This window comes from Melopsittacus undulatus, chromosome 21 (assembly GCF_012275295.1).
Source record: "Melopsittacus undulatus isolate bMelUnd1 chromosome 21, bMelUnd1.mat.Z, whole genome shotgun sequence".
Taxonomy (NCBI): domain Eukaryota; kingdom Metazoa; phylum Chordata; class Aves; order Psittaciformes; family Psittaculidae; genus Melopsittacus; species Melopsittacus undulatus.
The window spans coordinates 1999378-2023867 of record NC_047547.1 but is presented as its reverse complement, the minus strand read 5'-3'; the positions used below and the strand labels follow the sequence as shown (position 1 = coordinate 2023867).

Genomic DNA, 24490 nt, shown 5'->3' with positions numbered 1-24490 from the left:
CCCCTCCCCCCCCCCTCCCCCCCCCCCTCCCCCCTCTCCCGTTCCCGTTCCCGTTCCCGGTGCTGTTCCCGTTCCCGGTGCTGCTCCCGTTGCCGTTACCGGTTCTGGTTCCGGTTCCGGTGCCCCCCCCGGGCCCGGCTCAGTCTCCGCTCCCCATGCTCGGTCCGTGCGCACGGAACCGGGGCCGGGCCCGGGCGGCGGCGGCGCAGGCAGGAAGCGGCGGTCCCGGCTCCGCCCCTCCCCCCCCCACGTCACCGCCGCCGCGATCACGTCACCGGGAGCGGCGCGCGCGTCACCGGAGGGGGGAGGGGGGGGGGAGGGGGGGGGCGGAGCCAAGAGCCCACGTGGGGGAGGGGGGATTCCCCCCGCTCTGACCCCCCCCCCCCCAAACCCCAACCGCAGCCCGACCCCCGGGATCCCCGGTGACGTCACGCGGTGCGCAGGGCGCCGGTACCGGTTGTGGGGGGGGGTCCCGGTGCTGTCCCAAAGGGAATGGGGGGGGGTTGGGATATCCCGGTCCCGTGCGCGACAGCGGAGGGGGGGGGGGGGGTCGTGGTCCCGGTACAGCCCCGGGGGGGTCCGTGACCCGTCCAGACCGGAGCTATGGAGGGGGGCACCCCCGGTGCGTACCTATAGAGCGGGGGGGGCAGCCCCGGTACCTGCCTATGGGGTGCGGGGGGGGGGCAGCCCCGGTACCTGCCTATGGAGTGCGGGGGGGGCAGCCCCGGTACGTACCTATGGGGGGGGGCAGCCCCGGTACGTACCTACGGGGGGGGGGGCAGCCCCGGTACGTACCTATGGACGGTGGGGGGGGGGCAGCCCCGGTACGTACCTACGGGGGGGGGGGCAGCCCCGGTACGTACCTATGGAGCCTGCTGGGGGGGGGGGCAGCCCCGGTACGTACCTATGGGGGGGGCAGCCCCGGTACGTACCTATGGACGGTGGGGGGGGGGGCAGCCCCGGTACGTACCTATGGGGGGGGGGCAGCCCCGGTGCCCGCCCGGCGCGCTCCCGGTGCCGGTGTCGCGCAGGTGCTCCCGGGCCCGTGTGATGTCAGCGGCCGCCGCCGCCCCCTCCGCCGCGGGCACGCGCCGCCATTTAAAGGGACCGCGGCCCCGTTGGGCTCACGGTGTTCCCCCCCCCCCCTTCACCCCGGGGTGCAGCCCTTATGGGGACCCCCCATTGCGAACCCATCCCTGAGCCCCCGGTGCTACCGGTACAGCTGCCCCCCCCCCCCCCCCCCCCCCCACCGGGGTGACGCTGCCGCAGCCGAGGCCATTGGGATCTGTGCTGCAAAATGGTGGAGCCCCAATGGGGGGGACAGCGGGACCAGGGTCACCCCCATTGAGAACCGGTTTGGGGGTGCGGTTGTGTGACCCCCCCCAACTTGAGCCCATTCCCCTCCGTAGTGCACACGAGACCCCAAAAGTGTTTTCAACTGATGTTTTATTGGAAACTTTAAATATGGGGGGGGGGGAAGGCCCCGGTTTTGGGGGGCAGAGGCCCCGGTTTTGGGGGGCAGAGGCCCCGGTTTTGGGGGGCAGGCCCCGGTTTTGGGGGGGCCACGTTCAAGCATGTTCTTCAGCCAATTTCTCTGCCTTGGCCACGGCCTCCTCAATGGGCCCCACCATGTAGAAGGCTTGTTCTGGGAGATGGTCGTATTCACCTGCGGGGAGACAGGGGGTGAAGAGGAGGAGAAGGGGGGGGGACACCCCCAAAGCATCTGTGTCCCCCCCCCTTGGCTCTCTATGTACCTGCCAGGATCTGCTTGAAGCCCTTGATGGTCTCCTGCAGCGGCACCAGTTTGCCCATGTGGCCGGTGAAGACCTCGGCCACCTGGAAGGGCTGGGACAGGAAGCGCTGGATCTTGCGCGCTCGAGCCACCGTCAGCTTGTCCTCCTCGGACAGCTCGTCCATGCCCAGGATGGCAATGATGTCCTGCAGGGACTTGTAGTCCTGCAGAGAGCAGAACACGGGGGGAGAGGGTGAGCGGCTCCACGTGCACCCCCCTAGCTTCCTACGGGGGGCAGCCCTGGATCCCTCACCTGCAGGATCTTCTGCACCCCTCGAGCCACATCATAGTGCTCGGGCCCCACGATGTTGGGGTCCATGATGCGGGAGGTGGAGTCCAAGGGGTCCACAGCAGGGTAGATGCCCAGCTCGGCGATGGCGCGGGACAGAACCGTCGTGGCGTCCAAGTGGGCAAAGGTGGTGGCAGGGGCAGGGTCGGTCAAGTCGTCAGCTGGCACGTAGATGGCCTGGGGATGGAGGGGATGAAGGGGATGGAGGGGCAATGGGGACAGGAGGGGATGAAGGGGATGGAGGGGCAATGGGGACAGGAGGGAATGATGGGGATGGAGGGGCAATGGGGACAGGAGGGGATGAAGGGGATGGAGGGGCAATGGGGACAGGGGGGGATGATGGTGATGGAGGGGCAATGGGGACAGGAGGGGATGAAGGGGATGGAGGGGCAATGGGGACAGGAGGGAATGATGGGGATGGAGGGGCAATGGGGACAGGAGGGGTGATGGGGATGGAGGGGCAATGGGGACAGGAGGGGATGATGGGGACGGGAAGGGACAATGGGGACAGGAAGAGAGGATGGAGATGGGAAGATGGGGATAGGAGGGGACGATGACACAGCATCTCTAGGGTGCACAATGCAGCCGCAGCCTCACCTGCACCGAGGTGATGGATCCCTTGCGGGTGGTGGTGATCCTCTCCTGCATGGTGCCCATATCGGTGGCCAGGGTGGGCTGGTAGCCCACGGCAGAGGGGATCCTGCCCAGCAGGGCTGACACCTTGATGGGGAGGGGGGAATAGAGAGGCTATGGGGGCTGTCCAAGTGCATGGAGGGGGGGTCACAGGGGGTGGTGCTGAGCCCCCACCTCGGAGCCAGCCTGGGTGAAGCGGAAGATGTTGTCAATGAAGAGCAGCACGTCCTGACCCTCCTGGTCCCTGAAGTACTCGGCCACCGTCAGCCCGGTCAGGGCCACCCTGGCACGGGCACCGGGGGGCTCGTTCATCTGCCCATAGACCAGAGCGACCTGCGGGCGAGGACAGGGGTGGGCTCGGTGCTACCGGTGCCCCCCCCTCAGGAGACCCCCTCTCCATACCTTGGATGTGGCATCCTTGAGGTTGATGACCCCAGACTCGATCATCTCGTGGTACAAGTCATTGCCCTCGCGGGTCCTCTCCCCGACACCAGCGAACACCGAGTACCCCCCGTGGGCTTTGGCCACGTTGTTGATGAGCTCCATGATCAGCACAGTCTTCCCCACACCAGCACCTCCGAACAAACCTGGGATCGAGGGAATCCTGCTCCATCCCAGCCCATCCCGGCGCTGCCCCTATCCCTGCTCCCCTTGTCCTCCTCAGATCCGTACAAGTGGCTTCAGCCAGCTCAGAAGAACGAAAGTCAAACGGTTCCTCATCAGCGAAGGACTCCCCCAGTCCCCCCCATGCCCATAGGGAGCACCCACCGATCTTGCCCCCCTTGGCATAGGGCGCCAGCAGATCCACCACCTTGATGCCCGTCACCAGGATCTCCTGCTCCACACTCATCTCCACGAACTCGGGGGCCTCGGCGTGAATAGCAGCGAACCTGGGGGCAGGATTGGGGCTGGGGGCTCACAGCAGCCGGGGGGGGTGAGGGGGGAGCGCTCGGGGCGCTGGAGCCTCACTCACTGTTTGGTCGTGATGGGGCCGCGCTCATCGATGGGCTCCCCAATGACGTTCATGATCCTGCCCAGGGTCTCGGGGCCCACGGGGATGCGGATGGGGGCTCCTGAATCCAGCACCTTCTGGCCCCTCACCAGCCCCTCGGTACCGTCCATGGCTATGGTCCGCACCGTGTTCTCCCCTGCGAGGGCAGCGTGAGGCAGCGCCCGGGGGAGCCGGGATCCCCCATAGGGAACCATTAGGGTCCTGAGGCCGCCTCCATCATCCCCCCATTGAACACTCACCGAGGTGCTGAGCCACCTCCAGCACCAGCCGCGTGTCCCGGCCCTGCACCTCCAGCGCGTTCAGGATGGGGGGCAGCCCCTCATCGAACTGCACGTCCACAACGGCACCGATCACGGCCACGATGCGGCCGGTGCTGGCGCCGGCCTTGGCCGCGGGGGCCGCATAGCCCCGGCCTGGAGCGGGGGGGACAACGGGGACGAGTCAAGGTCGGACGGGGAACGGCAGCTCCGGGCACGGGAGCGGGGCCGGGGCAAGGACCGAGATCCCCGGATCCCCTCCGGTAACCTCGGTACCCCCACCCCGGATCCCCTCCGGTACCACCGGTAACCCCCCCCGGTGCAAATGAGACCCCCTCCCGTGCAATCAATGCCCTTCCCACCCCGCTCCACCCCCGCCGCTCCTCCGCCCCTCCCCGTCCCGTTACAGGCCCCATACGGTTACAGACCCCGTCCCGTTACAGGCCCCGTCCCGTTACAAACCCCATCCGGTTACAGACCCCATCCCGTTACAGGCCCGGTCCCGTTACAGGCCTCGTTCCCTCACAGGCCCCGTCCCGTTACAAACCCCATCCGGTTATAGACCCCATCCGGTTACAGGCCCCATCCCGTTACAGGCCCGGTCCCGTTACAAGCCCCGTCCCCTCACAGGCCCCGTCCCCTGACCGGCGCAGGCCCCAAGGTGACCCCGTGCGCGGCCCCGCACTCACGCTGCTCGGCGGCGGCGTGCGCGGCCCCGCGGCTCAGCAGCACCGGGAGGAGGCCGAGGCCGTGCGCGTCCCCGCGGAGCAGCAGCGGCCGCAGAGCGGCCGAGCCCCGACCCGCCAGCCCCAACATGGCGCCGCCGACTGAGCCCCGCGCCCCGCCCGCCCCTGCACGGCCCTCGGGGGGCGGGACTGCGGCGCCACGTCACGCAGCCCATTGGGTACGGCGCCACCCGAGCTCGCTCTGCTATTGGCTACGCTTCCCTCGGCGCTCGCCCTCGCCGCGACGCCATTGGGCCGCGGGTTTATCCATCAAGGAGAGCGAGGAGATGATTGGTCGAGCTCAGCGGGAAGGGGCGGGGCCAAGCGCAGCGCGGCGGAAGCGGCGGAGCACGTGTCTGCGGTTGTCCTTGGACCGGACGCGGTGACCGCGGCACCGGATCCGGTTCCGTCCCCTCCCCCCCCCCCCCATTGCGGCCAATGGAGCCGCCGCTCCCCCCTCCCCATCCCCATCCCATCCCCATCCCATCCCCGGCGCCGCCCCCCCCGGTCCCCCCTCCCGTCCCCGGTGCGGAGCACGAGCCGAGGCCCGGGAGTCTTCAACAGTTTATTAGAAAGAATGCGGACATTAAAAAAATCGCAGCTGCTCGGAACACAAATTGAGGTTTTTCAGCCCGGTTGGGAGGTGCCCGGAGGGGGGAGGGGCGGCGGAACCCCCGGTGCCCCCGGTGCCTCCCCACCCGTTCTCGCGTCCACAGCCACAGTGCAAACAGGATTTGGTCTAAAGGAACAGCTCAACAAGCAACAATGTACAGGCATCGCCCCGGGGAGGAGGGTGTAAAGCTTTAGAGCCAAACGGTACCGGGGACAGGCTCCAGCCACCGGTGGCTCGGGATGGAACAAGCCCACGGAGGAGAAGTGGTGTTGCCTTTTCAATACAAAGTTTAATGGAAGGGCCCCACCGTGAGCCAACAGCCCCAGTTCTTGTTCCCGGTCCAAACATCAATTCCAGGCCACAGGGACTGGGTAAAAGAAGGGGGAAAAAGGGGGAAAAAATGCTCATTTCTATCAACTTGGTGTCAACTCGGGGTTGTCCCATGGGAATTACATCCGCTACGAGGCAAGGAGGCTCTGTAAACTTTATTGCGACTGTTCTGTCTCGATGGCCTACACCTCAACTGGGGGGGTTGGTTGTTGGAAGGCTGGAAAACTGGTTCATGCATAAAGTTATTGCCTCTCGTGGCTTTCAGGCCGCCCCGTGCCATGGTACACACCTACCACCAGTGAAGCCATTGAAAATGGGCTGAAAATGGGTTAAAGGATGCAGGAGCTCCCGTTAGGGCTATCAACTCAGGAATTCTTATCTCGGTTATGAAATGTTGTGATGAAGTTCTTTCCCCAAACCCTGAAGACGCTTTTCCTTACTCCAGATCTGGCATTTCTAGAGAGGAAAGAAAGGGAAGAGCTTCAGTGGGACCGGGTTTGGTTTTAAGCCTTGTTTCATCAGTCTCAGTATCAGGCATGGGGCAGCCAAAGGCCTCTGGGTCTGGTTCTTCGTAAGGAAGAGCCATGGGCAGGCACTGGAACAAGCTGCCTCCATGGGCAGGGCTGCTCTTAAAGGCAAAGCCTCCCCAGGGCTGTGCTGGGGAGGTCAAACTGGGATTTCCAGCTGGTGTGGAAAGGCTCCCATTGGATTACAGCCCTCGGCCAGCCCTGGTGTTAGCTCAGAGCTGGGTTCAGGGGGTGATGGGAGGGAGCACTCATGGAATCACACTGGGATAGGACTTACTTTCATCATCACTGTCTGGTGAGTCCTGGGAAGGAGAAGAGACAACGTTAACTGGAGCAGACTGGGCTTGAAGGAGCTTTTCCTTCACCACCCCTCCCAGCAGCAACGGAGCTGCTGCTCCTGCAGTGAGCCCTGAGCTACAGACCCATCAATGTGCTCTGGAGCTGGGCTGGAGAAGGCTCCTTAAGGAGACCTGAAAGCAGCTCCAGGGCCTAAAGGGGCTGCAGGGAACCTGGAGAGGGGCTTGGGACAAGGGATGTAGGGACAGGCCAAGGGGAATGGCTTGAACCTGCCCAAGAGAGGGGAGACTGAGCTGAGCTCTTAGGCACAAGCTCTTCCGTGTGAAGCCCAGCCAAGCTTTGGTGCTATTGAAGAGCCCGACCTCAGCACAGAGCAAGGTGTATTTACCACAGAGCACTTACATCATCTGCCCCATCTACTTCTGGCAAGTCTACGTCGTCATCTCCACCCATGTTGTTCATCATCTGCTCCAGAGAGGTAAGAGCACGTTAAAGGGTGAAGCAACAGCACAAGCTCTGCCCGCAGAGAATCCCAGGGCAGGAAACCCCAAATCCCAGGGATTCCTGTTCCCATACCTCAGAAAAGCGATCGAAATTGGACATGTCTTCATCTGAGTCATCCTCCCAGTCTTTCCAGTTGTTGAAGTCCACACTGAGCCAGTTGAGCTGCACAGCAACACAAGGGTGTTAGTGCAGGACACCTAAGTACCGAGCTGGTACCGTAGGGGGGTAAAGCAGCAGCGCTGCTCTGAAGTGCCCCATGCACCTCTGCATCAGCACCCACATAGGAAACCCCATTGAAGAGCAGTGAGACAAGAGCTGAACCCACCTTTGCCCTCTCTTTCGTTAACCTTGGCCATGCCTGACCGGACTCTCCTTTCCGTAAACAACACAGGATAGATCTGTCTGTTCTTTTATGCTTTGACTCCTGAAAGGGAGAAAATCCCTGTTAAAATCATCCCCAAAAGCTGCTTTCATCACTCATCCACCACCTTCCTCCTTGCCCTGTACAGCCCCATCCAGAGATGCTCTCAAGGCCGGAAGCGCCAGCAGCATCCCTGCTGTTGCCCAGGACACAGCACTAGGAAGCCAGGAGGATACTCACATTTGGGTCAATATTGTTAAAAAGGTCAATTTCGTTTAAATGTTTGAAGTTGTCACTTCCTCCGAGACAACTGTGGAGAGAACAGAGGATGTGGGTGGTACAACCCAGCCCTACAACAGACACCCTCCATCTACACACATCACCCCCTGCTCCCAGCCTGCTCCTTGCATCCCTCCCTGCTCTTCCACCCGTTACCCCAGTGGGTGACAGCAGCCCCATGGGGAGCTGCTCATGGCATGGATGGAGCTGAGCAGGAAGCCCCAGGCCCCTGTCCTGAGCAGGGCTCCGGTGGCAGCCCCAGGCCCCTGTCCTGAGCTGGGCTCCGGTGGCAGCCCCAGGCCCCTGTCCATGAGCAGGGCTCCGGTGGCAGCCCCAGGCCCCTGTCCTGAGCAGGGCTCCGGTGGCAGCCCCAGGCCCCTGTCCATGAGCTGGGCTCCGGTGGCAGCCCCAGGCCCCTGTCCTGAGCAGGGCTCCGGTGGCAGCCCCAGGCCCCTGTCCTGAGCAGGGCTCCGGTGGCAGCCCCAGGCCCCTGTCCATGAGCTGGGCTCCGGTGGCAGCCCCAGGCCCCTGCCCTGAGCTGGGCTCCGGTGGCAGCCCCAGGCCCATACCTGAAGGTGAGTTTGGACTTCTCGAAGTTGACGTTCACATCCCTGCTGTCCTCCACACAGAACTCAATGAAGACGTAGTCTCTGCGGTCGTACCACTTGGCGGATGCAGGCTGCCTATGGGGACAGGGGGGTCAGCATCCATGAGGCAGTGAACGCAGGCAGGGACCCAACCCCCCCCCCCAAAGAGCCCCTTGATGGACCCAAAGCAACCCAAACTGGTGCCAAGCTATAGGATGGGGGCAGCACCGCCGTGAACAGGCCCCAGCCCCATTGCGATCGCTGCTGCAGGCTCTGGTTCCCATTCCTGGCTGTCCTCTGGCTGCCTCCAGCCCCACTCCTGGGATGTGCTGAGTGTGCTCCATGGTCACTGCCCAGGGCTCCCTGCAGCTCTGGGGCTGTGGGGAGCTGAGCCCAACCTGAGCCCTGCAGCGGGTGCTGGGGCTGCTCTCCATGTGTTCCAAACACACCAATGTGGCACAAGAGGCATTCCCTGGTGCTGGGATTCCCACTGCAGCCTTGATGGTGCTGCCCACAGGGGGCAAAGCCACCAGCATCCCTGGGAGCAGCAATGCAGGCCAAGGGGGGGGGGAAGAACCATCCCCTCCAGCACAATTCCCATTCCCAACCATCTCCTCCAGCACAATTCCCATTCCCAACCATCCCCTCCAGCACAATTCCCATTCCCAACCTTTGCTCCAGGTTTTTCCAACCTCAAATCCTTCCTTTGAAGAGGGTGAAGACCTCGAGTGAGGCCTGACCATGCAGCACCGGTAACATGGGACACCCGGAGCTCCAATCCTAACACTGGGATGTGATGGATGTGGAGATCCCAAGGAGCCTCCGCACCAGGGAAGCTGCTGCTGGAGCCTTCACCTGCTCCAGGTGCTTCAGGAGAGGCTCCTGCACCCCCAGAACATCCCCTGGTTCCTTAGGGATGCTCCAAAAGGAGCCCAAAGCTTCCTCCTTCCTCAACCAACCTCATGCCAGAGGCTTTGGCTGGGACCAGCCCCACGTCCCCATGGGGTTTAGGCCTCTCTCAAGCACACAGGTTCATTTAAACCCTGCTTTGCCCCGTGCACCAACACAGCCTGGGGGACATCTGTGCTCCATGGAATGGGTTGGAAGGGACCTCAAAGCTCATCCAGGTCCATGGGCAGGGACACCTTCCTCTAGAGCAGGATGCTCCAACCCGGCCTTGAGCACTGCCAGGGATGGAGCATCCAAACCTGCTCCATTCAACCCATCCCAGTGTCCCAGCACCCTCACAGGGAAGAGCTTCCTTATCTCCAAGCTGAGCTCCCCCTGTTCCAGTCTGAACCCATCACCCCTTGTCCCATCGCTCCAGTCCCTGCTGCAGGTCCCTCTCCAGCATCCTTGTACCCCCTCCAGCCACTGGAAGCTGCTCTGAGCTCCCCACGCAGCTCCTCTGCTCCAGCCCCAGTGTTCCCAGCCTGGCTCCTATGGGAGCTGCTCCAGCCCCTGCTCATCCTCGGGGCCTCCTCCTGCTCCATCAGCTCCATGCTGTGGGCTCCAGAGCTGCTCTCCGGGCTCCACACGGTTCCCCTCTCCCTGCCTCTCCAGTCACCCATTGAGGAGCCGCTTCCCGGAGCTCCGGACCCGGCTCCATGCAGGAGACCCCAGTGGGAGCCCCGGGCTCAGCCTTCAGCCTCACCGCCCGGTGCCATCCTCACCCTCCTCGTGTGCTCCGGATCCTGCCCCCCTGCCCTGGGACACATCCCGAGGCTGCTGCGGGAGGAGGTTCCCACCCCCGGGCAGCCGGACACGGACCCGGGGCACGGAACCAGCCTCGGCTCCGGTTCCCGTTGGGCTCCGGTTCCGAACCCCTCTCGTTTCACCCGGAACCTCCCGGTCTGAACCGAGCGATGCTTCCTGACCCCGAAACCTCCGGTTCCCCCGTTCCAGCCGCATCCTCCGGGGCTCCGAAGCCCCAACCCCCCCCCCCCCCCCCCCCGGTCCCCTCCGGTGCTACCGGACACCGAACGGGCCCTGCAGCGGCCTCAGCTCCGTTTCCGGCTCCGCACCGGACACGTGCGTGCGCCGCGGCCCGGTTCAACCGCGCCCCCCCCGTGCGCCCCCCCCGGACCGGACCGGAGGGGGGGGAGGGGGGGGTCACAAACCCCACCCGGACCCCCCGGTACCGGACACCCCCTCAGCCAAGGTCACTGCACGGGGCCTGCTCCCCGCGGCCGAGGCCTGAGGCGCTGGGGCCGCTCCCGTCCCCCCCCCCCGGTGCTCACATGACTCCGTCGCGGTCCCGGCGCGGCTCCGGTGCGGGGGGAGGGGCAGGGCCGTGGCTCCGGTTCGGCGGCGGCGGGTTCGGGGCTGCGGCCTCGCTCCCACAATGCCCCGCGCGCTCGGAGCGCTGGTGACGCAGCAAAATCCCCCCCCCCCCCCCCCCCCGCCCGCCTCGCTCCTGTCGGGGTCACACTGCGCATGCGCGGGGAGGCCCCCCCCACACCGCCCTTCTAGCAGCTTCTCGCCGCGCGCACGCGGAGGGAGGGGGGCGGGGGAGGAGACGGCGGTTGCTATGGAGACGGAGCAGCGCTGCCCCGGGTCCTAGCGCCCGCCCGTCCACAACCCGGGGGTGGAATGACGGCACTGCTCCCTAAAAACCCGTTCTTCCCACCGGGAATCCTGCTGCTCCCACCGGGAATCCTGCTGTTCCCACCGGGAATCCTGTTCTTCCCACCGGGAATCCTGTTGTTCCCACCGGGAATCCCGCTGTTCCCACCGGGAATCCTGCCGTTCCCACCGGGAATCCTGCTGTTCCCACCGGGAATCCTGCTGCTCCCACCGGGAATCCTGCTGTTCCCACCGGGAATCCCGTCCTTCCCACCGGGAATCCTGCTGCTCCCACCGGGAATCCTGCTGTTCCCACAGGGAATCCTGCTGTTCCCACCGGGAATCCTGCCGTTCCCACCGGGAATCCTGCTGCTCCACCGTGTCCCCAATGAAACCTGTCACCAGTGGGATAACAGGGGCTCCCAGCAGCACCCATTGCTCCTTATCCCCTCCCCAGCTTCCATGAGCTATTCCCAACCACAAGGTAATGGGATACGGGTGGGAAAGCAGCAGGAAGGTGCCACTGTTGCAGATCCAGGCTCTCGGAGCTGTGGTTGGTAGGAGGCAAAGAGCATCCCCCCCCCCCCCCCAGGGTTTCCCACCAGCACATCCCTTTGGATCCAGCTGGAAGATGCCTCAATCCATCCCCATCCCACTGTGCAGGGAAGCCCTGAGGAGATGAAGGACGTGACTCCCTGCACTGGAGTCATCCAGGCTGGAGCCGGGAGCCCTTTGGGACAGGAAGGAAAGGAGGGAAGAGGCTCCTGGGACAGGGTATCAGGCTGTGATCTCCCCGGGAGGAAGGTTCCACCCTGGGCCCTCGGCACCGGGAACACGCAGGTTTCACCAACAATAAGCCACAACGTTTATTCCCGGATAGAAATAGTACAAATTTGAAGCTCCGTCGCATTTAACTCTCCTCTGGAACACCAAAAACGGCTCCTCCATCCCACAGCTACATCGTCAGCTCCTGTGGAGAGAAGGGGATGTTGGGATCCGGCCATGGGAGACCCCCGTGGTGCCGGTCCCCATCCCAGCAGGAGCCATCCCCGGTGCTGGCACTCACCATGATGGCATTGACAATGTCGTTACTGTTGTTCTTGAGGGCACGCACGGCCTTGGCTCGGGACACGTTCGCCTGCGACATCACCAGCTCAATGTCTTTCACCTCGACGCCGGTTTCATCAACCTAAGGAGCAGGGAATGAGGGAATGAGCAGGTTGGGAAAGACCCACACCACCAAGGGCCTCATCTTCATGGCTTGGGAACGTTCCAGGGATGGTTACACAACCCCTGGCAAATGGGATCAGCTTTGGGCTTGTGCAAGGTGTTTGTCCCTGTCCACATGACAACCTTGTCATTAAACACATGGATTTGATGATGGACAGTGGATAAGGAATTGGCTGGATGGCTGCACTGGATGCTGGGGAATGACCCTGGTCAGGAACTGGAGTGATAGGATAAGGAAGGGGTGATGGGAAGTTCAGGTTCAATCGAAGGCAGAAGCTCTTCAGTGTGAGGGTGGTCGGACACTGGGATGGGTTGAATGGGAAGAGTTTGGATGCCCCATCCCTGGCAGTGTTCAAGGCCCAGGTTGGATGGAGCATGGAGCAAGCAGCTCCAGTGCAAGGTGTCCCTGGCAGGGGTTGGAACCGGATGAGCTTTAAACTCCTTTCCAATCCAAACCATTCCATGATCCTATGAGTGTCCCAACTGTGACAGCTCCCCCATGCCACAGAGAGAAGCTGGGAGGGAAGCCAGGGCAATGGGGACCTGGCTCCTGCCCCTGCCCTGTCCCTCTGCCATGGAAAACATGGCAGGAGGAAAGCAAGGCAGGGGAATTCCCAGCTCTGGGCTGTGTCATGCCGAGCTCACCTCTTCCTCCTCACTCTCCTCCTGCACTGTGGGGGTCTGTGTGTTTTCCTGGATGTTTGACACGGCTTCTCCCTGCACTTTGAACTTCTCAGCAGCTGCCAACTGGGCCTGTTGGGACAGGTCCTCGATCTGGAAGAAGGAAGAAGTGAGACAGAGCACAACAGAGATCCCATTCCCCCCCCATCCCAGTGCATCCAGCTCTGCCACAGGACCCCCCCCCCACGAGAGGGCCACCAGCAGGGCCGGGTCACCTTTGCTTCACCAAAGACAATGTAGGTGTCTGAAGCAGGGCTCTTGTACACATCTGGCTTGGTGATGACAAAGAGGATGTTCTTGGATTTGCGGATGGTGACTCTGGTTACTCCTGTCACCTGGCGAAGGCCCAGCTTGGACATTGCCTGCAGAGCCAGGAGGGAAAGGAGTGACTGAGAAGAGCCTGAGGAACGTGTCCATAGAATCATGGAAGGGGTTGGATGGGACCTTAACACCCATCCAGTTCCAGCCCCTGCCCCTTGCTCCAAGCCCCTGTGTCCAACCTGGCCAGGGATGGGGCATCCAAGCCTTTTCCATTCAACCCATTCCAGGGCCTCACCACCCCCCTAGGGAAGAACTTCCATAGATCCATCATTCTCAGCCTGGCTCCGTACGGGAGCTGCTCCAGGCCCTGCTCCTCTGCTCTCCAGACCTGTGCCCACGGATGAGTGCCTCACCCAGTGTGGCTTTCCTGCTGCAGAGCAGCATTCCCAGGCTTTTAGCCAGGAGCCTGGGAGGGAATTCACTTCCCAGCCCAACCCTCGGCCCCAGCCACAAGCATCTTGCATCCCTTTGCCTGAGGGCCAGCCAGGGGCCAGTGTTACACAAGGGGACAAGGAGCCAGCACAGGCGATGCTGATGCTGTGCCATCCATCCCTGAACCCCACCAGTGTTACACAAGGGGACAAGGAGCCAGCACAGGCGATGCTGATGCTGTGCCATCCATCCCTGAATCCCACCTCACCTTCCGTGCTTTCTTTTCACTCCGGCTCTGTTTTGCTTTGCTGACAGGTTCTTCATCTATTTCAGCTGCTGCTGCAAGCTGCAAGGAGACAGAACCGGAGGAATCACAGCAATCCCGGCGGATGCAGGCAGGGATCCTGCCCCTGCCACTGCCCTACCTGTGCCTGCTGTGTCGTGGCCTGTGTGGAGTCCTGCTCCTCCAGCTCTGGTACGGATTCATCGCTGTCAGACTCTGTTCCGGACCCTAAGGACCAAATGCAAGTCACTGTATGCCCCTCGGCTCAGGGCTGGGGTGAGAGCCAGGAGCCTCGTGCTGAGGCTTCCACCCAGTGCGGTGAATCTGGTGTCAAACTGGTTCAGGCAGCACCTGGAGCTCACACACACAGCACAGGACAACACCCAAGTCCTGCTGCACCCGTGCACTGCTTCCCTCCATGGAGCACCTCCGGATGCTCGGCTTGGCCTCAGTGCCAGGTCCTGGCAGCTGCTGCTCGGGAGGCTCTGAGCACAGAGCCTGGTGACCCCAACACCCTCTCATGCACCATTACCTCCATTCAGACCCAGGTTCTCCTCCACAAAGCTCCACACAGGAGCCCTGGGCAAAGCTCTGCAGGATCCCAAGAGCCTGGGCAGGCAAAGGAGCTTCCCTGGAGCTGCTCTGGCCCCAGCTCCTCTTGGCCACAAGCCCATGGCACAGGCAGGTGAAGCCAGCTCAGGCCCAGCCATGCCACAAGCCACACGGTGCCCTGAGCACACACTGTTAGTGCTGCTGGACCACACCAGGCTGGATCCCATGGGATACATCCCTCCCTGCCCCCAGCTCAGGCACGGCTCAGACCTGCCTCCATGGCCTGGAGAGCCCAACACACCAAGTGCCATGGGGCAGCGGGTTAGTATCCAGGCAGTGGCACTCCATGCACACAGCAATCCGTGGGACAAATACCCTTGTCATTCCTGAGGCCGGGAGCCTCGGGGGGGGCCAGATCCACCAGGATGGGCTGCACCGGCGGCTCGGCAGCGGGAGGCTCAGGGGGGATCAGGGGGGGCAGCTCCTCGTCCTCGTTGGCGATGGTGGGGGGGGCTTTGGTGGGGGGCTTGGATGGGGATGGGCGCTTGGGGGCCTTACTGGGGCTCTGCTTCTTCATGGGGGGGGCAGAGCCACCCGCAGCCTTCTGGGGGGCACCGGGAACCCCCGGGGCTGGGGGGGCAGATGGGGCCCCTGGAGCTGCCTTGGCTGCAGGGGGGGCAGCAGGAGCTGGGGGGGCTGCCTTTGCTGGTGCTGATGGAGCAGTGCCCAGGCCCTTGGGAGCTGCCTTGGCTGCAGGGGGGGCAGCAGGAACCGATGGAGTTGCCTTTGCTGGTGCTGATGGAGCAGTGCCAGGGCTCTTGGGAGCTGCCTTGGCTGCAGGGGGGGCAGCAGGGGCTGGGGGGGCAGCAGGGGCTGGGGGGGCAGATGGGGCCCCTGGAGCTGCCTTGGCTGCAGGGGGGGCAGCAGGAGCCGGTGCTGGCACTGGAGCAGCAGCAGCAGCAGAGCTGCTCTTTGGAGGCTTTTTGGCCGCAGGGGGGGCAGGAGCTGGAGGAGCAGCAGGGGCAGGGACAGGGCTTGCAGGGGCTGCTTTGGCTGCGGGAGGGGCAGCAGGGACCGGGCTGGTGGGAGCCCCTTTGGCTGCAGGAGGGGCAGGAGCAGGGACTGGGCTCTTGGGAGCCCCTTTGGCTGCAGGGGGGGCAGGAGCTGCTGGAGCAGTGCCCGGGCTCTTGGGAGCTGCTCTGGCTGCAGGAGGGGCAGCAGGGACTGGGCTCCCAGGGGCTGGTGCAGCTGCCACTGCTGGGGGGCCAGGAGGGGAGGGGGCAGGGACAGGGCCCACAGGGGCTGATTTGGCTGCAGGAGGAGCAGGAGCTGCCATGGCAGCAGCAGGAGGAGCAGGAGGAGCAGCAAGGACTGGGCTCACAGGAGCTGCTTTGGCTGCAGCAGGAGCAGGAGGAGCAGGGACAGGGCTCAGAGGAGCCCCTTTGGCTGCAGGAGGGGCAGGAGCTGGAGCCACTGGAGCAGGGACCGGGCTCACAGGAGCCCCTTTGGCTGCAGGAGGGGCAGGAGCTGTGGTGGCAGCAGCAGGAGGAGCCGCTGGGGCAGGAGCTGCCATCGCTGGTGGGCCAGGCAGGGAGCTGGCAGTGCCAGGGCTCATAGGAGCCCCTTTGGCTGCAGGGGGGGCAGGAGCTGCTGTAGCAGCAGGAGGAGCAGCAGGGGCAGTGCCAGGGCCCACAGGGGCTGCTTTGGCTGCAGCAGGAGGAGCAGGGGCAGGGACAGGGCTCACAGGAGCCCCTTTGGCTGCAGCAGAGGCAGGAGCTGCTGTGACAGCAGCAGGAGGAGCAGCAGGAGCAGGGACAGGGCTCACAGGAGCTGCTTTGGCTGCAGGAGGAGCAGGAGCTGGAGCAGCAGGGACAGGGCTCACAGGGGCTGAGCTCACAGGAGCTGCTTTGGCTACAGCGGAGGCAGGAGCTGCTGTGGCAGCAGCAGGAGGAGCAGCAGGAGCAGGGACTGGGCTCGCAGGAGCCCCTTTGGCTGCAGGGGGGGCAGAAGCTGCTTTGGCTGCAGGAGGGGCAGCTGGGACCGGGCTCACAGGAGCTGCTTTGGCTGCAGGAGGAGCAGGAGCTGGAGCAGGGATGGGGCTCCCAGGAGCTGCTTTAGGCACCGGCGGAGCTGCCACTGCGGGTGCAAGAGGGGCTGGGGGCACCGCGGGTGCCGCTGGGGACTGGGCACTCACTGGAGCCACTGGGGACTGGGCACTCACTGGAGCCGCTGGGGACTGGGCACTCACTGGAGCCGGTGCTGGTGGCCCTGGGGGAGATGTGGCAGCTGCCAGAGAGGGCCCGGGCAGGGCAGGGCCCAGGGCACAGGCAGAGACCGGAGCCCCAGGGGCTGCAGCAGCAGGAGCCCCCGAGCACATCCCGGGGGGGGACAGGGGGGCCCTGGGGGCAGCCAGGAAGGCAGGAGGGGGGGGCGGCTCCTGGGGACAAGCTGCAGCCTTGGGGGGCACAGCAGGAGCGGGCAGGAAAGGGGGGGACGGCACAAGGGGAAGGGATGGGGGGGGTGGGAGAGGGGCCGTGGGGCTCAGAGGGGGGGCAGGGGAGGAGAGCGCTGCGGGGGGAGCACCAGGGCTCATGGGGGGGGGCACTGGAGACACTGGGTTAACTGGGGCAGGCCCTGGGGAGCCTGGGGCTGGAGGGGGGGGAATGGTAACGGAGACCTGCAGAGCTGGAGCAGGGAGCTGAGGGGGGGCAGAGAACACAGGGATGGCAGCAGCTGGGACCACAGGGGGGGAAGTGGGGCCCGGGGGGGGCAGCAGAGCACTGGGGGGACTGGGCAGCTCTGCTGGGAGAGCCTGGGCTGGGGAGGGAGCAGCGAGAGGAACAGCTACAGGAGAGAAAGAAAGTGAACCCATGAGAGAAGGGAGCATGGGGGGGGCACAGCCCCAGCCCCCCAGCAGAGGAGCATCACCCAATGCACCCAATGCACCAGCACAGACCAGACCTTCATCCCCCTCCAGGAACCAGCACAAGGTCCCGGGTTCCCCCACTCAAACCTTGGCATGGGAACGCTGGGAATGCTGCTGGGAATGCTGTTGGGAATGGTGCTGGGAATGCCGGGCTCTGCCCTCGGCTCTTCCCTCCCAAAGCAGCTGTCACAAGCTCCACAGGGGCCTGGCCAGACCCCAGGGCTGCTCCAGAGACTGGGAAGTCCCATCCTGGGCTGCACTGGGATGAGGACCCACTGAGGACTGGAACCCAGCTCTGGCAGAGCCTCCTCCAGCCCTGTGGGACACAGGATGCTGGCTCCATGCAGTGACCCCCCCCCCGTGCAGGCTGTTATGGGTTAATGGAACTGCCCCCCTGACCCTCCCCCAGAACAGCAAACTGGTTAAGGTGGCACACGAGGGGTTAAAGTGGGTCCCCAGTACCTGGTGCTGGGACAGGAGCAGTGACAGGGGCTGTGGGGTGAGAACAACACATTAACACAAGGGATGGAGCATCCGGCATTCCGGACACCATTCCCAATCCAGCTGCTGATGAGAGGCTGTCAGAGCAGCCAGTCTGACCAGTGCAACCAGCACCGGAGCTGGCTGCGGGAGCGGAACCTGCCCAGCCCCATGCAGGGCATCACCCATGGCCCGGAGCAGCTCCAGACCATCCTCAGGTTGTATGGATGGTATCATGCTGCTGGTACCCGGAGCAGCAACATGTGTGGGGATCCCTCCTCTGGGGTTTGAGCTGGAAGGAACCTCAAAGCTCATCCAGGTCCATGGGCAGGGACACCTTCCTCTGGAGCAGCTGCTCCAACCCAGCCTTGAGCACTGCCAGGGATGGAGCATCCAAACCTGCTCCATTCAACCCATCCCAGTGTCCCAACACCCTCACAGGGAAGAGCTTCCTTATCTCCAAGCTGAGCTCCCCCTGTTCCAGTCTGAACCCATCACCCCTTGTCCCATCGCTCCAGTCCCTGCTGCAGGTCCCTCTCCAGCATCCTTGTACCCCCCTCCAGCCACTGGAAGCTGCTCTGAGCTCCCCACACAGCTCCTCTGCTCCAGCCCCAGTGTTCCCAGCCTGGCTCCTATGGGAGCTGCTCCAGCCCCTGCTCATCCTCGGGGCCTCCTCTGGCCTTGCTCCAGCAGCTCCATGGCTCTATGTCATTATGTCTTACTCATTTCCCAAGCCTATCCCAGTGGGAGGAGATGGGGACCTGCCCGGAGCCGGCAGGCACCAGGGCACGAACCTGCTCCAGGGAGGAGCACGAACCCCAGCCAAGAGCCCTGCACACACACCAGCCTCCTCTGGGAAGCCCATTGAGCCCCAGCAGCAGCTCTGAGGATGTTCCCATCTGGGAATGGGCAGGATGATGGGAAGCGGCCCCAGTGCAGGAATCCCAGTGAGCCCAAGAGCACAGCAGGTCCCGTGCTCAGCACCGCAGCTGCCGCAGCAGGAGCCATCCCATAGCCCCACATCCCCTGATCCCCACATCCAATGCACCCCTCGGACAGAGCCATGGGATCAGGGAGGCTGGGACAGAGCAGGGGCAGGATCCTGCTCTGAGCTCCCGTCCAGCTCCATCCATGCAGCTCCTCCAGGAGCCTGACACATTCCATAGGGTATCATGGGCCCTTCCACACGTCCCATTCCCGAATCCAACCGGTCCCGATCCCGGCCCATTCCCATGGCTCCAATGACTCCATGAGGAGCACACGAGGGGCCTGGAACACGGGGGGGGGGTCCCAAAGCAACGACTCCAACCCCGCTTCCAACAACCGGGTTTGGGGGGGAACAACCGGACACAGGCACCGGCGAGGAGCCCCCGGGGGCCAAGCTGCCCCGTTAACACCGAGCGGCTCCCCCCGTTAACACCGAGCGGCTCCCCCGTTAACACCGAGCGGCTCCCCCGTTAACACCGAGCGGCTCCCCCCGTTAACACCGAGCGGTTCCCCCGTTAACACCGAGCGGCTCCCCCCGTTAACACCGAGCGGCTCCCCCGTTAACACGAGCGGCTCCCCCGTTAACACGAGCGGCTCCGGTACCGGAGCCCCGGGACCCCCCCCCCGGTCCGGCCTCACCTGTCTCAGCCTGCGGCTGCGGCAGCTCCTGCTCGGTGGCCGGGACGGTTTCTGTGGCTTCTCCAGGCATTTCTGCGGAGAGGGAGAACGCGCATGGCCGAGGGCCGCTCACCACCGGCGGCTACCGGACACCGGTACCGGACACCGGCACCGGCCGCCTCCTCCCGGCCCTACCGGCTCCATCGGCTCCCGCTGCCCTCCCTCCCTCCCGTCCGGCCCCTGAGGGGCCATCGGCTCCCGGTGCGGCCCCGGAGCCGCGGATGGGACCGGATGGGACCGGATGGAACCGGATGGAACCGGATGGAACCGGATGGAGCTCGATGGCGGCGCCGGGACTCACTGTGAGGGGAACAGGGTCCAAGATGGCGGCGGAAAGAGAGCGAGCGGCTGGATGCGGGACTTCCGGGAGGATGAGCACATCCGGGGCACGGGGCCATGCGGCTCGGCCGGGTCCGGACACCGCGCTCCTGCGTTCCGGGCCCTTCCGTTCCGGCCCCCGTGTGGGGCAGCAGCCCCGCTATGGGGAGCAGCCCCGCTATAGGGCAGGGTATGGGGAGCAGCAGCCCCGCTATGGGGCAGGGTATGGGGAGCAGCAGCACCGCTATAGGGCAGCAGCCCCGCTATGGGGCAGGGTATGGGGAGCAGCAGCCCCGCTATGGGGCAGGGTATGGGGAGCAGCAGCCCCGCTATGGGGCAGGGTATGGGGAGCAGCAGCCCCGCTATAGGGCAGGGTATGGGGAGCAGCAGCCCCACATCCCCGAGGCAGAGGCAGGTCCGGGGGACGCACACGTTGGATGGGGACATTTAATGATGTTTGCATAGGAAAGGTACAAAACCAAAGGGTCCATGTGGGGCAGGGGAGTGGGGCAGGGATCGGGGTCTGGCTCCAGGCACTGCGGATCAGAAGTCTCCTTGTAGGTCTGTGAAGGAGAAACGGGAACGTTCAGAGCCAAGAGCGCCCATTGGGGCTCCCATTCGGGTCCCATTCAGCTCCCATTGGGGCTCCCATTTGGGTCCCATTCAGGCTCCCATTGGGGCTCCCATTTGGGTCCCATTCAGCTCCCACTGGGGCTCCCATTTGGGTCCCATTCAACTCCCATTGGGGCTCCCATTCGGGTCCCATTCAGCTCCCATTGGGGCTCCCATTCGGGTCCCATTCAGCTCCCATTGGGGCTCCCATTCGGGTCCCATTCAACTCCCATTGGGGCTCCCATTTGGGTCCCACTCAGCTCCCATTTGGCTCTCATTCAAGTCCCATTGGTTCTCTCATTCTGATCCCATTCATGTCCCACTGGGGCTCCCATTCTGGTCCCATTCAGGTCCCATTGGGGCTCCCATTTGGGTCCCATTCAGGTCCCATTGGGACTCCCATTCAGGTCCCATTGAGGTCCCATTGAGGTCCCATTGAGGCTCCCCGCTGGTACCCACCGCTCCTCCGCAGCATCTCTCCCCTCCGCTCTCGCTCCATGTCCTCCACGAAGAGCTCGAACAGCCTCACATATGGTGCCAGACTCGTCCTCTTGTAGTCTGCAGGATGTGGGGCTGAGCAGGAGCCATGGGGGGGACCCCATTGCCCCCCAGTCACACTCACCCCGTGTGCGTCGCTTTGGCTCCGTCTCTGCTCCATCCTCCTGCTCCTCGTCGGCTCCGGCCGCATCCAGCTCATGGCACAGGGAGCTGCAGGATGGGCCCCAAGGGCTCTTCCAACCTGGTTCATTCTATGGGGGACCTGGGGGGCTGGGGGGGGCTGGGGGGCAGCTGGGCCCCACTGCTCATCACCTACCTGATGGTGGGGACAGCGAAGGGGTCGAACTGGTCGAGCTTCTGCAGGTCCAGGGGTACCGAGATGCGGCCTGAAAGAGAGCAGGGTCATGGGTTGGCTCTCCCTATGGGATGCTCTCCCTATGGGATGCTCTCCCTGTGGGATGCTCTCCTTACTGGGATTCCATCCCTATTGGGATGCTCTCCCTATGGGGATGCTCTCCATATGGAATGCTATCCCTATTGGGATGCTCTCCCTATGGGGATGCTGTCCCCATGGGATGCTCTCACTATGGGGATGCTGTCCCCATGGAATGCTATCCCTATTGGGAAGCTGTCCCTATGGGATCCTCTCGCTATGGGGATGCTCTCCCTGTGCGGTGCCATCCCCACCCCACACCAACCCGTTTTGGGGTGGACGCTGAAGGGGCTCTTCAGGAGGTGCCCGATCCCTTTGCTGACGTTGATGTCGAGGCGAGGGAAGCAGAACTGCAGCATCACCTCCCAGTCCGCGAAGCACCCGGTGCCTTTCCCGCTGGCCGCCTGCTTCTGTGGGGCACAGTGTGGGGCAGAGCAGTGGGGCACAGTGTGGGGCAGAGCAGTGGGGCACAGTGTGGGGCAGAGCAGTGGGGCAGGCGCTGCTGCCCGTGCCCTGCTCCCGGATGGGGTCACACTCACCCGTGTCCGCTCCATGCGGCTCTTCAGCAGCTCCCAGCGGTGCACAGAGTCCCTCTTCTTGGGGAACTCGGCCTGCAGAGCCTCTCGGTGCTGTGGGGAGGGTCAAGGCTGCTCATGGACAATGGGACAACCATGGGATTGGGGTGGGATGGAGGCACCTTAAAGCTCATCCAGCCCCATGGGCAGGGACACCTTCCACTGGAGCCTGCCAGGGATGGGGACTCCATCATCCCTGGGTACCCTGTTCCAATGCCTGAGCATCCTCTGGGGTTACCCCATTCCCCCCTGTCGGACCCTGCATCCCACACCGACCATGGCCTCCATAGGAAGGATATCCTCCGGGATGAGGGCCAGCACCTTGTCCCAGCTCTCGGGGCTGCCCAGGATATCCTGCCCCACCAGCGCGTAGCTCTCAAAGTACTTCTCCACCACAGCAACTGAGCGCCTACGGAGCAGGGAACAGGCTCAGCATCACTCAGCATCACTCAGCACCACTCAGCACCACTCAGCATCACTCAGCATCACTCAGCATCACTCAGCATCACTCAGCATCACTCAGCATCACTCAGCACCACTCAGCATCACTCAGCATCACTCAGCACCACTCAGCATCACTCAGCATCACTCAGCACCGCTCAGCACCGCTCAGCATCGCTCAGCATCACTCAGCATCACTCAGCATCACTCAGCACCACTCAGCATCACTCAGCATCACTCAGCATCACTCAGCACCACTCAGCATCACTCAGCATCACTCAGCACCACTCAGCATCACTCAGCATCACTCAGCATCACTCAGCACCACTCAGCATCACTCAGCATCACTCAGCATCACTCAGCACCACTCAGCACCACTCAGCATCACTCAGCACCACTCAGCATCACTCAGCACCACTCAGCATCACTCAGCATCACTCAGCATCACTCAGCACCACTCAGCACCACTCAGCACCACTCAGCACCACTCAGCATCACTCAGCATCACTCAGTACCACTCAGCATCACTCAGTACCACTCAGCACCACTCAGCATCACTCAGCATCACTCAGCACCAGGCAAGGGGGTCCGCAGCTGACCTGATGAAGGGGTGGAGGGGCTCGGTCAGGTTCACCTTCTTCACGGTCTCTGCTCCGCCCTGGGGGCACAGTGATGCTCAGTGGGGTGGGGGCAATGAGGGGTGCCCAGCTCCCCATGCACCCACCTTCACCAGGGTCAGGTACTCCACCGTTGCTGCCCGCAGCGCTGGGGACCACTTGCGCACAGCATCATCACACACCCAGCAGTGAACACCCCTGCGGCCCGAGTACACCCACAGGCGATGCTTCAGGCCCAGGTCCTCTATGGAGGTACAGCGGGAGCGCGTTGGGATGCGGCATTCCCAACCCGACCCCATTGGGCACCACCGCAGCCATGGGTGCAGGAGGGACCCTCACCCACGAGGGCACGGTCAATGATGCGGATGGCAATGGTCATCAGGGTCCAGCACTTGGAGCAGATATCGGCAGAGCTGTGGGCACAGAGCAATGGGTCAGGCTGCACCCCCTGCCCCTGCACCCCCTTTATCCTGTTCCAGCTATCCCAGCTCCTATGGGGAACCTGCAGCACGTGCGGACATCATCATAGTCTGTCATGTCGATATCAAAGACCAGCTCCTTCTCCTGCGGCTGGAAGGCTCCCAAGTGCACCGTGTTGTGCTGGTTGGGCTGTGGGATGGATGGGAACGGGCTCAGTGACACTGGGACCCATTCCCGGTTGGGGTGTCGGGATCAAGGACGCACCCGGTGGGAGTAGACGGCACCAATGTCGATCTTGTAGGGGTTGGTTTTCTGCAGCTCCCGCTCCAGCTCCTGGGGGCTGCTGAAGGACTGGAACCGCAGGTAGACATCATCCCGCAGCGTGAAGGAGAACTCCCGCAGCTGGAAGTAGTTCTTCACCACTGCAATGGGGGGGGGATGGATGTGGGGTCACCCCCGGCTGGTACCACAGCCCCCGGACCTGGTGTCGCAGCCCCGGTCCCGTGTCCCGGACCCGGTATTGGAGCATTCGACCAGTACTGCAGCCCCCGGGACTGCATCCCCAACCCGGTACCGCAGTCCCGACCCAGTATCACAGACCCGATCCGGTCCCGCATCCCCAGCCCGGTCCCGTATTCCCAACCCGGTCCCACATCCCCAATAAGGTACCGCATCTCCGATCCGGTACCGAAGCTCCTGGGACTGCAACCCCCGGTACCCGGTCCCGTATCCCGGCCCCGGTCCCACATCCCGGCCCCGGTCCCGTATCCCCGGTATCCGGTCCCGCATCCTCCCCGGTTCCACATCCCGGTACCGGGTCCCGTATCCCCGCTCCCGCAGCCCCCCTGTCCCGTATCCCGGCCCCGGTCCCACATCCCGGTACCCGCTCCCTCAGCCCCCCTGTCCCGCAGCCCCCCCCCACCGCCGCCGTAGCCCCCCCCCCCACCGCCGCCGTAGCGGAGCCATCGGCCGTAGGCTCCGTGCGGGAACAGCCTCCGGTAGAACACCGGGAGCAGATCGGGCAGCGCCGCCGGTTCGAACGGCGCCATCGCGGGCGGGAAGCGGCAGGAAGCGGAGCGCGGGGGCCGCCGGGAGATGTGGTCCGGGCCCTGCACGGGGGGGGGGGGGGGGCTCCGGTCACGTCGGGGGGGGGAGGGAGGAACCGGAGGGTCCGGGGATGCTCGGGGGGGTCCGGATGGATCCGGACGGGTCCTGGGGGAGGTCCCGGGGCCGCAGCGCGGGGGGGGGGGGGGGGGGGGGGCGGTTGCCCCCGGGGCTGCCCCGCTCCGGGTTAA

The 24490-nt window shown here is 64.1% G+C and overlaps 4 protein-coding genes and 1 non-coding gene across 5 annotated transcripts; all 5 read right to left on the bottom strand.

Annotated features, from left to right (window-relative positions):
- Positions 1–1428: 1428 nt before the first annotated feature.
- ATP5F1B (ATP synthase F1 subunit beta) lies at positions 1429–4809 on the bottom strand. The gene is made up of 10 exons (XM_034071567.1): positions 4673–4809; positions 3966–4139; positions 3688–3862; positions 3483–3604; positions 3117–3301; positions 2889–3047; positions 2679–2801; positions 2046–2258; positions 1755–1956; positions 1429–1666 (listed from the first exon to the last, which is right to left on the bottom strand). Exons 1-10 carry the CDS (start codon positions 4797–4799, stop codon positions 1569–1571), a joined length of 1578 nt encoding a protein of 525 aa, XP_033927458.1. The 5' UTR covers positions 4800–4809; the 3' UTR covers positions 1429–1568.
- On the bottom strand, positions 3370–3443 carry LOC117437372 (small nucleolar RNA SNORD59). Its single transcript, XR_004550434.1, has one exon. It is a non-coding gene; the product is annotated as a small nucleolar RNA SNORD59 (small nucleolar RNA).
- Positions 4810–5259: 450 nt separating the features above from the next.
- On the bottom strand, positions 5260–10588 carry PTGES3 (prostaglandin E synthase 3). Its single transcript, XM_034071454.1, has 8 exons — positions 10447–10588; positions 8189–8302; positions 7581–7650; positions 7305–7403; positions 7052–7141; positions 6878–6940; positions 6456–6480; positions 5260–6107 (listed from the first exon to the last, which is right to left on the bottom strand). Coding segments are annotated over exons 1-8 (483 nt in total). The 5' UTR covers positions 10449–10588; the 3' UTR covers positions 5260–6087.
- A 1024-nt stretch (positions 10589–11612) lies between these two features.
- On the bottom strand, positions 11613–19717 carry NACA (nascent polypeptide associated complex subunit alpha). The gene is made up of 8 exons (XM_034071453.1): positions 19583–19717; positions 19243–19314; positions 13801–13886; positions 13644–13721; positions 12898–13044; positions 12647–12775; positions 11838–11960; positions 11613–11741 (listed from the first exon to the last, which is right to left on the bottom strand). Exons 1-8 carry the CDS (start codon positions 19677–19679, stop codon positions 11727–11729), a joined length of 747 nt encoding a protein of 248 aa, XP_033927344.1. The 5' UTR covers positions 19680–19717; the 3' UTR covers positions 11613–11726.
- A 316-nt stretch (positions 19718–20033) lies between these two features.
- On the bottom strand, positions 20034–24274 carry PRIM1 (DNA primase subunit 1). The gene is made up of 13 exons (XM_034071452.1): positions 24142–24274; positions 23460–23617; positions 23278–23384; positions 23115–23188; positions 22883–23019; positions 22758–22816; positions 22017–22126; positions 21682–21773; positions 21408–21552; positions 21026–21095; positions 20834–20919; positions 20671–20769; positions 20034–20162 (listed from the first exon to the last, which is right to left on the bottom strand). Exons 1-13 carry the CDS (start codon positions 24242–24244, stop codon positions 20143–20145), a joined length of 1260 nt encoding a protein of 419 aa, XP_033927343.1. The 5' UTR covers positions 24245–24274; the 3' UTR covers positions 20034–20142.
- Positions 24275–24490: the final 216 nt, after the last annotated feature.